At 42.3% G+C, this 17,700-nt stretch overlaps 1 protein-coding gene across 1 annotated transcript in view; it reads right to left on the reverse strand.

The window, feature by feature from the left end:
* RETREG1 (reticulophagy regulator 1) overlaps window positions 1–17,700 on the reverse strand; it is a 134,197-nt gene that overhangs the window by 86,025 nt on the left and 30,472 nt on the right. The window contains exons 2-3 of the mRNA XM_066243966.1: window positions 8,327–8,433; window positions 2,200–2,230 (exon numbers count right to left, since the gene is read on the reverse strand). Of these exons, the coding sequence (XP_066100063.1) occupies window positions 2,200–2,230; window positions 8,327–8,433 (138 nt within the window). The remainder of the gene's footprint in view (window positions 1–2,199; window positions 2,231–8,326; window positions 8,434–17,700) is intronic.

Raw genomic sequence — 17,700 nt, forward strand, 5'->3', positions numbered from 1 at the left:
TTTTATGGTAACCACCTATGAGGTCTTCTGCCACACAGGCCCTTTCCATTCCCCAAAGGATGATGAGGTAATCAGTATTTTTTCAGATCCCTTCCCCCTCCTCTCTATAAAAGCCTTCCATTTTCATTTTGTGCAGCACCTTGGACCTCCTTCCTCTTTGCTAAATCGGATGCTGCCCGATTCATGAATTGTTCAACAAAGCCAACTGGATCTTTAAAAAATACTTGACTTAATTTCTGTTATTTAACACGTGACCATTTCATGTTTTTTACTTGAAAATGTACCCTGTCTATGCAATTTTATTGAGTAATAATGATTCATAAACATAGAAAAAAATTTTCATACTGCATTCTATTCCTCAGAGGAGACAGTTTAGCAAACACTAGATGACTTTTCACTTTTGATGAAGACATAATATTGAGCTCAATAATTTAATTAAACATTTCTTACTTAAACGCTCTAGTTCCTTCTGGGCATATGAGCTGGGGCAAGTTCAGGATTTGGGTTTACCAGCAAAGATTCTTGGCTCTTCTTCCCCAGGTGGGGGCAGGGATGGGGAGACAGCCAGAACACTTAAGCAGGTACCTATAGTAGATGCTGACAGACAAAGGGCATTTTATCCCATGAAGTGGGGCCACAAAACAACTTCTCTTAAGAGCAGGTGAGAGAGTCAAGCTGAGAGGAGTCAGTCAACCTGCAATTCCACTAAGCTAGAGGCAGAAAACTCCCCACTGTTGCTAATCCCTGTTGGCTCTAGAAGGATTGACTGTTAATTCTCTGCTGTGCCCCTGAGTCAGCTCACGGTAAGGAGAGTAGATCTGCTGCCCGCCTGACCTCACTGAAAAGCTCCCCATTTCCTATGCAGGATGTCCTGCTGGGGGCGCTGAGATTCTGGGGAAGTCTGTTCGAGAACACCAGAGCTCTAAGCCATAATTTTCAGTCATTTGTTGCCATGAAAACCCCCTGTGTTTTCTGTAAATTGGCACTAAACAACAAAACGGGATTTATGATGAAAACAGCTCCTTATTCTGGGTTATAATGTATAAATAAAACTATGAAAAACCCAGATAAAATATTTCTGATTGATTGGCATATATTATATGTAAGTGAAGTTATTTCTTTCTAATTCATACTTACTTAGAAAAACCTGGCCTAACTAAAAACAATTTTGTTTTTAAAAGGTGAGATGCACAATTTTCCTGTGTAAACAGAGGATTTTATTCAGTCAGCTGCCACAGTCACATGCAGAAGAAATAAAACACTATTACACTATGGATCAGGTTTCGTTTCAATACTAGGAATGAGTCATAATGTTAATTTGCTTAGGCTGAAAGACAGCTCTGTATAAAGCCTGTTCACAGACTGTAGAGTTAATGCTTCTTGGTTATTAAAAAAATTGCTCAAGCATGAGCAGTTCTCAGAATTATACCCACTGAGAATCCATTTGCACAAGATGAATTTTCCAGGTACAAAATCAATATATGAGTGGCATATGATTAAAATTATCCAATTTTTATTACTGATGACCATACTGGAAATCAGATGCTGGCTTTACTGTTATGTGGTAAAGTATAATACACGTGAGCTTTATGAAAACCCTTTAATGCCCAAAAAAACTACACATGCAGAAGTGTACACGCACCCCCCCCCACCTGCCTGCTCAACTCTGAAGGAAACACGGTAAGCTTAGCTTAGCTGACAAGAGCAAATTCTCCCAAAGATTAAACAAGAGCCTGTGAAATAACAAGGTGTTGCCTATAAACAAGGAAGGGAGGCATTCATCCCCCTCTCTCTCCCCCAGCTTTACTGAGATATAGTTTACATAAAGCACTGTTCAAATTTAGGTGAACAATATGATGATTTGATACACATATCTACTGCACAATGTTTACCATAATAAGGTTAGTTAACATGCCCTTCACAATGAGAACGCCTTCCTTCACTTCCCATCCTCACACATTGTGACCGTCACACATTCAGGCTGCTCAATATTATAGCAAGATGTGAACTGTTTTTCCAATGAGTCCCAACTGGATCTTTGCCCTCAATTCATTTGAATTTTCTTTTATTTTCCCATTCTTGTAAATTACCATAGGATTTAGGTCCCTGTCACTAAAATATTTCAGCGGTCCATCTTGGTAGCTTAGTTACCTCCCCTACTCACCCCTATCCCCACCACACAGAAAGCAAGCCTCCTACCTTTCCGTGAGGCTCCTCCACAGCTGGGCACCTGCAATAAGGAGAAGGGAAAGGTGAAACTGAGCCGGCAGTATTTTTCTCTGGAAGCATTTCTCAACTTAGAAACATTCTGACCTATCTAAAATGCAGTGCTTAGATCTTTAAACTCTAGAACTAGCCAATCATACCATGTACACCTCTGTTACCATGACCAAGTCAGGCATTTAGTCCACAAATACTTACTGAGATGCTACTACATGCAAAACGTTTGCGGAGGTACCACGGGAGATGGAAACCCATACCACAGGGTCCTGCCTTGAGAACTTGACTGCAGTGGGGCAGTCAAAACTTGCACTCATGTAAATACAAGCCAAGGTACACAAGAAGCACAAACCATGAGAGTGAAATGTGTCTGCTCAAGAAATCACTCATCAGGCCCTGGCCGGTTGGTTCAGTGGTAGAGCGTCGGCCTGGCGTGCAGAAGTCCCAGGTTTGATTCCCAGCCAGGGCACACAGGAGAAGCGCCCATCTGCTTCTCCACCCCTCCCCCTCTCCTTCCTCTCTGTCTCTCTCTTCCCCTCCTGCAGCCGAGGCTGCACTGGAGCAAAGATGGCCCGGGCGCTGGTGATGGCTCCTTGGCCTCTGCCCCAGGCGCTAGAGTGGCTCTGGTCGCAACAGAGCGACGCCCCAGAGGGGCAGAGCATCGCCCCCTGGTGGGCAGAGCATCGCCCCTGGTGGGCGTGCCGGGTGGATCCCGGTCGGGCGTATGTGGGAGTCTGTCGGACTGTGTCTCCCCGTTTCCAGCTTCAGAAAAATACCAAAAAAAAAAAAAAAAAAAAGAAATCACTCATCACAGAGGTGGCATTTAAGGAGAGCTCTGCAATGGTGCTGACAAAAGGGGAACTCAGACCTCTTATTGCAGAAAGGAGAACTTTTTCTATTCATTCTTTAGGTGTTCTGAGCTTATGTCTAGGCTCACATGTAATCAACAGAAACAATATATACCTAGATCTTGTTTGCTTTCTTAACTCCTCAATGACTTTCTTCATTGGACTCTGCCTTAATACTACACTTTTAACTACCAGCTTTAATAAAATGGCTACAAGGTGGTTTCTGCATTTTCCATCAACTACCAAAAATGTTGTCTCTTGTTCTTCAAATCCCCTATCAAAGATCTACATGGTAAATTCTTCTTAAAATTTAACCCCAGGAAAAAGCTTTTCAAAACTGCTTACATCCTTTCATCAGATTATTAGAATTGTGTTTGATGTGGTTTCCGTTTTTGCCTTGGCTGCCAGTAAGCTCAAGGATAAAATGTTGCTCAGTTATGGTCACTATGTTAGACTCTGGTTCTTCTACTAGAGCTCTTCTAAGCAATCGTATTCTTTATGCTCCTTATAAGTTACCTCAAATATTTTGGAGTTGGATGGCATATCAAAACAAAGCAAATAAAGAATACAAAAGAATTCAAGGAATTATGAGCACTAGTGAGGTCTCAACTATTGCTGGAAAGCTGGATAGACTAGAAGCACCACCTGACCTTGTCATACGACAAGGTTTTCTCTGACAACACAGGAGCCAAGAGCATGGCTGCTGGCTAAGGAAACAAGGGCATGGAGTAGGAAGGGCAGCAGTACCGCACTCACGGAGCACAGGCCAGGTGCTGACAGGGCTGAGGGAAGTGCCGTGGAAGAGGCTGAGCAGGAAAACACTTGAACTGAGCACTAGGAGCTGGTGCAACCACAGCCAGCGGTGGAAGCCTGGACAGAGTGGTCCACTGAGAACTGACCTTCAGCCTCTGCAGAGGTTGGAGGCATAGTACTTCCAAAGGCTAAGGTGAAAGATGAGGACTCACTAGTAGGTGACTGCATCCAGGTTGTCATACAAGCCATCGGGGTACAAGCCGGAATGACAGAGAATGGAGGGGGCACAAAGGACTACAGTTAGTTCATAGGCCATGGTTCCTGGTGGGTCCGTGTTCAGCAGCAACCAGCACGTGGCACAAATGGGTAGTGCACGGCACAAATGGGTAGTGCACGTGCAGCTTTTGCAGGAGGAAAGGCATACAGAGAGAATGGGTAACAATGCTGCTCAGGTGGCTATGTGCAGCTCTGCTAAGCCCGAAGCATCTTAAAGAGAGCTGGGGCAGACCTTCCGGTCCTTCTGCAATGCGAGAGAAGGTGAAGGTGGTCAAAGAGAAGTCGGAGGCTGCAGGAGCTGCTTCCACGCTGCAGAGGAGTTCCCTAGAGCCCAGACAAAGGGGTTAATGCAGAAAGCACGCACTCAAAGAACATAATAAGAGAGAGAGAAGATCCCATGGCAGCTGGAAGTTGCCCATTCTGGTGACAAGTAATGGAGACATGGGCTCCTGTAGGTGTCACAAGACCATTACTTCACAATAAGGCTCTCCATACTTTCCCTCACCTATTTCACAGTAAGCATCTAAGATGGTATTAAAAATCATAACGAAGGGAGAGGAGAAATGCAATTAACCTCTTAACAATGGAACTTTAATAACTTTAGCCTAGTAGGAAGCAGGGAAGGTAAGAGATGCGAGGAGGCAGGACAGCGCCGTGAGCCCCGGTGCTTGGCTGTCCTCTCCTTGTTGCTGTTGCTACCAGCCAAGGTGTCTAATGAGAGTGGCTGGCAGTGTTGGTGGAAGCCATGGCGCTACCATAACTGCATCTGGATCTAATTTGAAGCCAATTTTGTGCCTCCCAGAGAAGAATTCATCACAGTCGGGGCCTGGGCTGAAAACCCTGTGAAGTCTGGCCTGCCAACCATTTTCAGGCCTCAGAGGGTCTTTGTCCTAAAAGACTTCATGAAGAGGGCAACACGGGCACTGGTGTTTTTTTTTTTTCGGTCATGGGAAGGGAGGGTCAGGAAAGTACGGTAATTAGTCTTTTTCCTTTTTTATTTTTTTCCCATTCAGGAGAAATGCTGTATTCAGAGCAATGTCACTGGGTGGAACCCTGACAGAAAGATTGGCCAGTGACAAACGTCTGCTCTACAGGATGGAGCGTGAGAGCGCCAAATGGGCGGGGAGGCCAGGTGTGTGTCCGAATCCCACCGGAGGCCAGTGCCTCACACCAGCCCCGGCACAGAAAGGCGCTCAAGACCAACAGATGAGGGCACAAACCCCTGTTGTGCTGATTCTGTGGCAGAGCTGAACAGAGCAGACTGCTACTGTGCCCAAGGCTTCTACCCTCTTACTCGGCCTTGACACAGCCTTGTAGAATGGGTTGGTTTCTCCCACTTCACAGGATAAAGAGGCTCAGAGAGGGTAGTAGGATGAATAATGGCTCCCAGGGACGTCAAGTTTTAATCCCCAGGACAGCAAAGTGATACTTTTATGGAAAAAGTGATTTACCAGATGTAAGTAAGCTAAGGGCCATACGATGGAGATTTATCGTGGGCCATCCAGATGGGCCGTGAATGCAATCACAAGTGTCCTTGAAGAGGAAGGCGGAGGGAGATTTGACACACAGGAGAAGGTAATGTGACCACGAAAGCACCCTGGAGTGATGCAGCTACAAGGCAAAGACACCAGAAGTCCCGCTAGGAAAGGAGGAGCTAGATCCTTCCCTAGAGCCTCCAGAGGCACTACAGCCCTCTGACACCTTGACTTTGGCCCAGTGATACCGATTCTGGACTGCTGGTCTCCAGAACTGTGAGAGAAACAAAATTTCTGTTGTTTGGAGCCACCAAGAATGTGGTAAATCTTACAGGAGCCATAAAACACTTAATACAGCCTATGGTGGGGTCTTCTCCACAGCTAGGAAATGGAATGAATGCCCTTAAGAACTAGACCCTTTAGGCTAGTATTATCCCAACTCCAGCACCTTAATTTTTTAAAGGACTGAATCTTTGCAATGCAGAGGTTCCTTGCAATTTATGAATATGAAAGTTTTATATTTGCAAGAACATTAAGCCAATGAGTCAATGCTGAAAATGATCTCTGTGTAAGGGGCCCGGAGTGAGAAAAGGACAGTTGTGAAGTCTTTCAGCTTCATCGTTGGCCTTCCACGTTTGTCCCTTATAACTTCTGCTGGGACCACATCTGATACACACCACTGAAAATATGGATGCTCAGCTTGCTCCGTGAGTCAGCTTCCTCTGCTGAGCTAAAATGACTACAGACAAAATTTGGCAGTGGCTATTTCTACTAAGATTTCCAGGAGGGAGGTTCTGGAAGGTGAAAATGTTACAAAGTCTATTTAAGAAAAACAGGCTCTCCTCTACCAGCTACGAATCAAGGCAAAAACAGGGAGTCGCCATGCACTGATCCCACCAACCCCAACCCCGGTACAAAATCGCAAAGCACCGAGGTGCTCCACCTCTGGGCAGCCTTCACACTTCACGAGCATCAGGGCAGGTGCCTATTAGCGGTAAAAGCTGGGAATCTGTTCTCTGAAAGAGAAAAGGGGATTAGGGATAGAGAGAGGAAGAGAAACGCTTAAAAGACTATTGTCTAAATCCACAGATTCACGAAAAGCAGTACTGGACAAAAATAAATTTGTTCACCTTCCCAGAACACTGGAATGAAGAAATTACCTTTTCAACAAATATATACAGTTCTTTGGTTTAGGAAAGTATGATTATAGAGAATTGCACTCATAGAATTCAATTGGGATTTATTGTTTTCCTGGAATAAGACTACAAATGGGCATGTATATATAAATATATTTGGTCACGGGATATCCTCGCAGGTCAGGACCTAAAAAAGTAGGGGGGTTTTGGTATTTAAAAAAAAAGTAAAAATTACCTTCAAAGTTTAAAACATACCAATATAAAACAATCTTTCTAAATGGCTTACATTTTTAGAAATGTAAATTATTTCATTTAAGAACTATAAGGACTGAAAATCTAAACTGAATTAAAGACCCCCATAGAACACCGTGATGGTAAATATGTGATAGCTCGTATCCCCGGTCTTGGAGGTGGCATCGGGAAGGTGCCTTCCACAGGGAGGCCTGGGTGCCCTGTCAGGCTGGAACTCTGGGCAGGTCTTACCTGCATCCATCCATGTGGACCTCAACCAAAATTATCCCTCCATTTCAGATTACAGTTAGTGAAAGCAAATGCCTCACTAACTGTACCCTTCTGTTAGCTGTTTTTAGTCAAATCAGTCTTACCACATTTAGGTTCACAGAGTTCAATTATTCCAAGGAGGGGTTTTTGTCCATTTGCTAAACAAGCTCAAACTGTGGTACAAGAGGACCCTCCGAGTATGGAAAAGCTTGACTCGAGTTTATAATACAGAGAAATTAGTCAGAAAACACCTTCAGATAAATTTAAAAGTGAATTAATTTCTCATTTTTAAACTTAATGTTTAAAATTAATTCATTTTTCATTATCGTTATTTTTTTTAATGCTTAACGATTATTTAATTATTTTTAAGCCCTGGATTATTTTTGTTCATTCAGGGAGGAAAAAAAATACATAAACTAGTCCATTTTTTTTTCTTATTTTCCAAGTGAGAGGAGGGGAGAGAGAGGCAGACTCCTGCATGTGCCCCAACCAGGATCCACCCAAGAATGCCTGTCTGGGCCCATTGCTCACAACTAAGCTATTTTTAGTGCCTGGGGAAGAGGCTCCACAAAGCCATTCTCAGTGCCCAGGTCAATGTGCTTGAACCAATTGAGCTATTGATGCAGAATGGGAGAAAGGGAGGGGTGGAGAAGCAGATGGTCACTTATCCTGTGTGCTCTGACCGGGAATCAAACTCAGGACATTAATATGCCAGGCCGACACTCTACCACTGAGGCAGGGCCTACCAGTCCATTTTCTAATGGCCCATTTTCATCATGTAGGATGTAATAAATAAACTGTTCTCCTCACGGCAGCTTACTTAAATATCAAAATGGTATTCAAAATAATAGTGCTTGGAGCTGAAAGAGAAACCATCACACAAACTGTTTACCCAAGAGTAGTAGATATGACAAGGGACCACACCAATTAAATAAATAACACATATTAAAGTTTTAATAAATATTCAGCCAATATTAAAAGTAACAAAGTCAATGCCAGTACTGTCTCGCTTTTTGCTCCTTTTCAAACATTTCTTGGTTCTAACACGAACACAAAGATCAGATATTCAGGCTCTAGAAAATTAAATGTGAGAATAATGAATTCTGAGCTTTCTTACCTCTCTTTCTAGACAGAACCATGTCCTTTATTATTTGCGTGATGACACGCCCCAGCAGCACGGTGGCAATCAGGTGATACACTCTCCATGGAGTCAGTGCAAGGAACCTATCGGAGCAAAGACAGACACATCATTTCAGCTTGAGGATTTTCATCTTCTCTTTAAAAAATTAGCTTTAGTTCCTACCTCAGAAACAAAATATACATTCAACAATGATACCGCTCTTCAAATCACCCCAAGGTGGCCACATAAAAGTTACTTAATAGGCATCAAATTCAGCAAAATAAAGTGCCTGGCCCAGGCATACTTCTGCCTTAGGCTTTCCACTTGAACCTCTAATTTGGGTAGGGGATCAGCTGTCTTGTGTATGGCCCAAATATTGCTCTGACAGATGGAGAACAGAATTGTCCTGAAAAGGCAGAGCCACAGGGTCTACTAAGACACACAGAGAAGCTATAATAGATGCCCTGTACCCTGTTTTATGTTTTTCTTTTATGCCATATTCATTTCTTGAACTATTATATCCTCCCCATCAACCTCTTAAAAAGAGCAGTATTAAAGACCCAATTTGCTAACCTTTTCCCTTTAAGATCACTACCCTTTTGTCTATTTACCTCCTTCCTCCCCAGAAAGAAACAAAGAGTTCTTTATCATGAACAGCACACAAACCCTACAGTATTTTTTGAGGGGGTGGGGCTTATAAAAAATGGAATAGCAAAGTCACAGGGAGCTTCAAGGCTTCCTATAGAGGTTGAAGCCCATTTTACACTAGTTAATTGGCCAAGCTGACAATAATACTAACTGTGATGAAATCATAATTCATAGAAAAATTAACTTAACAAAAAGTCACTTAATGCTAATTGCAAGGGATTGTAGAGAATATAGAGAATTAAACAACACATGAATACTGCCTTCCAGAAACTTACTTCCTCATCAGACAAAGACTGAGCTAAAATATGCAATGCAATGAGTCTCGGCTGCAGTAACAGAACATAAATAAAGAGCAAAGTGAAACAAAGAAGAAATAATTAAGTCAGGGAAAATTTTCTATAAGTGGCACTGAAACTTTGGGAGGATGAATGCAATTCAGAGGAAAACAGGCTGTCCCATTTGGAGGATACAGCATGAACTGAGTATCAGAGTCAGGGAAGGGAGAAGTATGCCCAGGGCATGCCAAGTGTCCTAGGATGGCCTCAGCAGAAGGAGAAGGATAAAGGACAGTTGGGAGGATATCAAAGAAAGAAGAGAATAAGGAGACAGGCTGGGGGCAGACTGTGGCAGGCACTGAATGACATTTTGGGACATCTGGTTTTAATATCTGCAACTGAGAGAAAGCCAAAGGTATAGAATAGGAAAATGAAATGATAGGTGATTTATGAAAAAGTGTGGAGGCAGCAGAGAGAATGAGGTGAAATAGGGAAGAAGCAGAGAGTCTAGGACATCTACTAGAAAGTCATATTTGTGAGAGGTGGTCAACATGAGATGCTGGTGAAGTTGTGGGTAAAGCCCTTTATCAGAAGGTGAGCAACCCACGTTCTAGTTTTGATTCTAATGTGACTGTGTGTGAGAGTTGGGCCAGGAAAATGAGTGGGTAGAACAGGTCAGTGCTTCTTAAGTATTGGCTTGCAACTGCCACCAGATTGGCTGCCTGGAAAGCTTGTTCAAATACAGATTCCCAGATCCCAGGCTCCTTCTGTAGGTTCTCTGAAACAGGTGGTCTAACTGTGATATGGTGCCAAAGAACTGTAAAACTTAGTATTGGCAACGCCATTTTAAAGAGGAAAAGTCAGGCTTTGAAAGAATAAAGGTTATCTGAAGAACTTCCTTTCCCTTTCAATAAGAGACAATATTTACATATCCTACACTGATTTTAACTCTCCCTCCCTTCCTGGAATCCTGAGAGTAACATATACCTCTAGACAAAGGAATGGGAGGTAAACACTAAAAGATTTGTGAATGTCTTTAATATGTAAAACGACATCACTATTGTATTATCTTGTAAGTTTTAATATGTAGGAATGTTTGTTTTTTTTTTCTTTTGTTTTTTTTTTTCTTTCTTTCATTTTTCTGAAGCTGGAAACAGGGAGAGACAGTCAGACAGACTCCCGCATGCGCCCGACTGGGATCCACCCGGCACGCCCACCAGGGGCGACGCTCTGCCCACCAGGGGGCGATGCTCTGCCCATCCTGGGCGTCGCCATGTTGCAACCAGAGCCACTCTAGCGCCTGAGGCAGAGGCCACAGAGCCATCCCCAGCACCCGGGCCATCTTTGCTCCAATGGAGCCTTGGCTGCGGGAGGGGAAGAGAGAGACAGAGAGGAAAGCGCGGCGGAGGGGTGGAGAAGCAAATGGGCGCTTCTCCTGTGTGCCCTGGCCAGGAATCGAACCCGGGTCCTCCGCACGCTAGGCCGACGCTCTACCGCTGAGCCAACCGGCCAGGGCAGGAATGTTTTTTATTGATTCTATAGACTGGGGTGGTCAACCTTTTTATACATACCACCTACTTTTATATCTCTGTTAGTGGTAAAATTTTCTAACCGCCCACCGGTTCCACAGTAATGGTGATTTATAAAGTAGGGAAGTAACTTTATAAAATTTATAAAGCAGTTACAACAAGTTAAAGCATATAATAGTAATAACTTATCAAGTACTTTATGTCAGATTTTCACTAAGTTTTGCAGAATAAATCTTTATAAAACAACTTACTATAGTTAAATCTATCTTTTTATTCATACTTTGTGGTTGCTCCGCTACCAGACCCACCATAAAAGCTGGAACGCCCACTAGTGGGCGGTAAGGACCAGGTTGACTACCACTGCTACAGACAAATGTTGTAAGCTTGTTAATGATTGATTATTGTGTCATGTTCCCCTTCGTGTATGTGATCAAGTCTATATAACTGGCTTCAGGGCTATTTTTGGGACACACGATTTGGGTCAGTTATACCCCGTGTAAGTCCTATGCAGCCAGCTTATTAATAAATCTCCTCCTAAAAATTCTTCTGTATCTTGCCTTGGTGTCTACATAACCTGTGGAATTAAGGTACAATACTTTACAACATAACTACCAGTATTTACATTCAATAAATACTGATTTATGTATTTGCCCAGGTTGGGCCAGATACTGTGCTACCCAAAGGGAATTAATGGTGTACAAGAACACAGAGGAAAGGAGCAGACACAGAAGATAACCCATAATGCCAATACTCGTGTCTATAGTAATAATAATTTTTCCTCCACTAAGCAACAACCACTTCCTCTATCTTTTGAGCTCCAATGCTTGTTTTGACCAAGGTTGTTTTTTGGTGTTTACTTTCTTTTTGGCCTACCTCCTCCCTATCAGTTTATAATTAATTTTGCTATTGACTCTGTGCCAGGCTCTCTTAGTGTTCCCCTCCTTGTACTGAAGTGGCAGTTTTCAAAATTTTGGGTGGTAAGCCACAGCAGAAATTCATTTGCATTTAAATAAAATATATACAAACAAAACCAACGGTTCAAAAAATAATATTTCTCCTTACAATCTGTAATGCTGGCTGAAACTTTCCATTCAATTCTATTATGCTTTTAAATGCTGACTGTGACTCACTAACATGACTCAGTGCCCACAAATGGGATGCCACTCACAGTTTAAGTCACACTGCATCAGAGGGAATCTGCAAATGTTTGATTAGTGTGTTCCATTAGAATGGCCTTCGTTGTGGAGTCAAAGCCCTAGGAGAGAGAGAAAGTTCCCTCAAGTGTAAAGATCTTTAGAGCTAGCCAGAAAGCTATTTTAAAATCTTTTTAAAAAGTCAAAGAAATGCAAAAACCAACCAAAGCAAGGAAGGTCATTAGTTATTCTCTTAGTGGAAGTTACAATCTTCAAGAAATAGAAAAATTAGGTAATGACAGGACTCTACCTACAGTCCTGGCTTCCAGAAGACTTAATTTAAAGAGCATTGCCATGACAACTCCAAAAAGCACTGGGGATGCCCTGGTGTGTCCTGGCAAGGGTCCAGCTGGCATCTTGGCCAAGGATCTCATTAGTCACTAAGGACTTTCTGCCAGATGAGAACAGAACCCCAACAACTGCTTGGGATGGTAATGCTGAAACTGCATGGGATCACACAATTGTTTCCTTGGTAGGTCAGTATCTTTGAACCCCAAGATTTAAGTATAGAAATTTTTGAAAAATAAATCTCAAATATTAATAATTTGTATTTAGAAAAACCTGCACATATTTGGTATTTTAGTTCTATATACTAAGATGATTCGTCTCAAGCCCCAATTTAAAATATGTAGTTGTATCATTTAGACTTGTGATGTGAAATTAAAATCTTAGGAACATTCTGAGTTTAATTTATTGATTTTATAGGAATTACTTAATACTTAGGAGGGTTTGGGTTGTTAGACAAAGTCATATTTTAAAAACTTCTACATTGGTACATTTCAAACATATACAAAAAGAGACATCAAGATATAATAAACCAAGCCCTACAATTCTCCATTAATGGCCAATCTTCTGTTTTCTATATTCCCACCCACTAAACTCCACCCTCACTGCCACCCCAAGATTAGTTGAAGCAAATCCCAAATATGATATAATTTGCAAATATTGCCCTTTATCTTTAAAAATTGCAAATATTGTCCTTTATCTTAAAAAAAACACCACTATCATACCTTAAGAATTGTTTTAATTCTGTAATGTCATCAGATAGCCTGTCAATGTACACATTTCCCCATCTTCTTTTGCACACACATACACATACATATGCACACACAATACACACAGACACAAACAGGATCTGAAAAAGTAATACACAGTCCTGACTGTGGTGGTGCAGTAGATGGAGCATTGACCTGGAATGCTGAGGTCACTGGTTTGAAACCTTGGGTTTGCCTGGTCAAGGCACATGCAACAAGCAATCAACAAACAAGTAAAGTCAGTCAAGCAACTATGAGCTGATTCTTCTCATTCCCTCCACCTCTCTCTCTCTCTTCTCTTTGTAAAACCAATAAATAAAATCTTTTTAAAAAGAAGTAATACACTGAACTTGTGAGGTGTATGTTTTAAGTTTTCTGTAATCTACAGGTCTCCTGCCATATCTCTCTCTCTCTCTCTTTCTCTCTCTCTCTCTCTCTCTCTCTCTTTCTCTGCTTGAATATGTTTGTGGAAGAAACAGACTCATTGTCTAGTAAAGTTTTCCAGAGTCTAAGAATCATTCATTGTATCCTTGTGATTTTAACATTTTCCTCTGTCCCTTCTGCAGGCTGTAAAAATTGGTAATTGGATCCAGAGACTTGACCAGATTTAGGTTCAATTCTTTTTTTGGTAAAGCCACACGTTAGGCCATGACCAGCTGGGGTAGTGGCAGAGCATCAGCCTGGCCTGTGGATGTCCCAGATTTGAATCCCAGTCAAGGCACACAGGAGAAGCGATTATCTGCTTCTCAACCCCTCTTCTTCCCTTCTATCTCTCTGGCTCTTTCTCTCTCTTCATTTTCCTCAGCCATGGCTCAATTGATTTGAGCACATCAGCCCCGGGCACTGAGGATGGCTCCGTGAACTCTCCACCTCAGGTGCCAAAAATAGCTTGGTTGGAAGTATGGCCCCAGATGGGCAGAGCATTGGTCCCATGCAGGGGTTGCCAGGTGGATCCTGGTCATGGCACATGTGGGAGACTGTCTCTCTATCTCCCCTCCTCTCGCTTGGAAAAAGAAGCGGAAATAAAAGCCACACACTAGGTAGTGGTGTGTGTTTCTGTAAGGAGTCACACACTGTCTGCATATCTGGTGTTCACATTTTTCTGATATTAGCAGTAATTCTTCAGGAGACACACAGAATGACAGTCCTCCAGTCTTGCTTCAGGCATTAGCTGGGTCATGGCTACACAGAAAAACTTCCTTTTATAGATCCTTGACTCCTGGGAGGGATGGAGCTGAGAGGAAAGGCAGGATCAATACTAGATTCTTTCTCTTCATTTACCACCTTTCAAGATTATGGGACAGTTACCTAGTATCCTCAGGGGTAGCCAACTTTTTTATACCTACCACCCACTTTTGTATCTCTGTTAGTAGTAAAATTTTCTAACTGCCCACCAGTTTCACAATAATGGTGATTTATAAAGTAGGAAAGTAACTTTACTTTATAAAATTTATAAAGCAGAGTTACAGCAAGTTAAAGCATATAATAATAACTACTTACCAAGTACTTTATGTCAGATTTTCGCTAAGTTTGACAGAATAAATCTTTATAAAACAACTTACTACAGCTAAATCTATCTTTTTATTTATATTTTGGTTGCTCTGCTACCACCCACCATGAAAGCTGGAACACCCACTAGTGGGCGGTAGGGACCAAGTTGACTACCACTGCTCTAAAGCAGGGGTCGGGAATCTATGGCTTGCAAGCTAGATGTGGCTCTTTTGATAGCTGCATCTGGCTCACAGACAAATCTTTAATAAAAATAATAACATTAAAAATATAAAACATTCTCCTGTATTACAATCCATTCATTTCCTACCGCTCATATTCATGGTTGCGGGTGGCTGGAGCCAATCACAGCTGTCCTCCAAGACAACACCAAATTTTTACTGGATAATGCATAACGTACACGGGTCATTGTATGGCTCTCATGGAATTATATTTTTAAAATATGTGGCATCCATGGCTCTCTCAGCCAAAAAGTTTCCCGACCCCTGCTTTAAAGGTTACAAAGTTAGTTTTCTTTATTCCTTTGAGCTTTTTTAGAGTAATTACTAACATATTTGATGTGCTTGATTCTGGGGCAGTATTGTCCCTATTGACCCTCAAATGTCTCATCTTGGCTGGTGGGAACTTATTCATATTGGCTCCCAAGCCCCTTTGGTACCACCTTAGTAATCTTTGATAATGATGTCTTCAAGAGGACAGAGAAAATATAAGTTTTACTAATTCATTTAAAATGTTTAAACTTTTTAACAAAACTAATCGTCCACCAAAGACCATCTTGGAAATGGTTGTCTAAACCCGCTTAGATTTATCAAACAAAATAGATTACATTACCTAAAATTGAAAGCTTGAAGAAAAATGAGGGTTTTGAATGCATGCTCTCACTTAATCAAAATTTACTTTTTAAAAAGTAAAGTTGTGCCTGACCTGTGGTGGCGCAGTGGATAAAGTGTCGACCTGGGAACGCTGAGGTCGCCGGTTCAAAACCCTGGACTTGCCTGGCCAAGGCACATATGAGAGTTGATGCTTCCTGCTCCTCTCCCTTCTCTCTCTCTCTCTCTCTCTCTCTCTCTCTCTCTCTCTCTCTCTCTCTCTCTGTCTCTCTATAAAAAAACAACTGAATAAAGTTAAAAATAAAATATTTAAAAAAAAAAAAAAGTAAAGTTGTTTGCAACTGATCTTTTCTTTATATGAAAACTGTCTCCTAGGACATCAAACAAGTCCTTGCCTGCTGGCCTGCGGTGATGGTGATCGGGTGCCAGCCCCCCGCGGCACTGCTCAGAGCAACGCTACGTGCTACCCATCGTGAGCCTCTCAGTCAGCATCACCCACCTCTGCTGAAACACCTCCTATCAGGAAGCTCAGCCTTTTCTGCAGCATCCAATTTCCTGCACTATCCTATTATTCCTGGGGGAAGGGCAATTGTGTTTTCATCCCCTAAGGAGTGTTGGTCAGAGGCTGGACTAGCTGTGGGGAATACTTTGAAGACCAGATCCCAGCCTGCCTGCGGAGATGGGAGCAGACAAGTAAACAACTGTGTTTAACCCCAGTACTATCCAAAGTGCTGTGGGGCAGAGAAAAGGGCTGTAAGAGGATAAGAAAGTCAGAGAGAAGGCTCAAGAGGAGGTGGCACTTAAACGTTGTCATCCTAGAGAAGTCGGACTTTGCCAGGTAGAAAGAGACAAATGCCATCCAGGTGGGGGGACAGCATAAGCAAAGGGAACCACATGAGTGCAAGGAGGCTAACAAGTAAGAGTGAGGACGTTTGCCCTTGAACTGCTTTCCTTGACCCAGTGGTGCTACTTCTGCCTCCCAGAAACAAATGGTAGCTGAATAAAAAAGCTGAGTGCCAGCTCATAAAAGGTGAGTGCCAGCACTATTCTAAGAATTTCATATGTGTTCAGTCATTTAATCCCTGTAACAATCCCATGAGGAAGGTACTGCCATTATTCCCATTTTGCAGATGAGTAAAGAGAGGTTAGGAAACCTGCCCAAGGCCCCAAGACCAGGAAGAGCTGGGACGAGGATGTGGATCCAGACAGTTTGGCTCTAAGCCAGCTCTCTTATCTTGCTGTTAAATATCTCCCAGTCACAAGTTCCTGCTTCTCCATCTGCCTGTTACCACATGAAAATAGCTGGAAGGGCTGTCACTAATTTGCAGGAGTGTGTCTACTTGGGTGTGCCAAACTGACTAAAGAGATTCCAGGAGCTCTCCTTGAAGACAGCAAGCAGTCACCACCAGGGTTGCAGAAACTGGGGAATATGTTCAGGCCTCCTTGAAGTGTTGGCCTTCTTCAAGACAAACATCCTGGTTCCTTCGCCTCTTCCCAAGGTGTCCCACCCACCTCTGGCCGGGCCCTAGGTGGTGACTTCAAAGCAAATGAAACCAGGAGGGACCTGAGCCCCTTGGTTCTGGACTCCACATATTTACTTAGACAGGTATTTTTTTAATTAACAGAATTTATTTTTAGAGTAGTTTTAAGTTTATGGAAAAATTAAGCAGACAGCACAGAAAGATCCCATATTACCTTTCCCCTAGAGTTCCTCTTAGCATCTTGCGTTAGTGATACAACTGTAATAATGAACCAATATTGATATAACTAAAGCCCATAGTTCTCATCAGGGTTCACTCTTTATGTTGTAAATTCTATGGGTTTTGACAAATATACGAGCTCATATATCCACCATTATAGCATCACACCGAGTATTTTCACACATGTAAAATCTCCAGCACTCTACCTACTCATCTACCTCTCTCTCCCCCAACCCCTGGCAGACCACTGGTCATTTTACTGTCTCCAAAATACTGCCTTTCCAAAATGTCATACAGTAAGAATCACATATGTAGTATGTCTCCTTTTCAGACAGGCATCTTTCACTTAGCAGTATTTAAGTTTCCTCTGTGTCTTTGCATGCTTTGATACTGAATAGTATTCCACTGTATAATATTCACAGCTTATCCATTCACATACTAAAGGACATCTCAGTTGCTTCCCATTTGGGGCAATTATGAATAAAACTTTTCTAAAAATTTGTGTGCAGGATTTTGTGTGATCATCAGTTTTCAGCTCATTTGGTCACAGCTTCTTTTTTTTTTTTTTTTTACCAGTCCTATCAGCATGCTAGCTTATTTTGAATTTCTAAGCATTTAAAACCCCCAAAGATTCTACTTTTCAGATGCAATTT

The sequence above is a fragment of the Saccopteryx bilineata genome, chromosome 1 (assembly GCF_036850765.1).
Source record: "Saccopteryx bilineata isolate mSacBil1 chromosome 1, mSacBil1_pri_phased_curated, whole genome shotgun sequence".
Lineage (NCBI taxonomy): Eukaryota > Metazoa > Chordata > Mammalia > Chiroptera > Emballonuridae > Saccopteryx > Saccopteryx bilineata.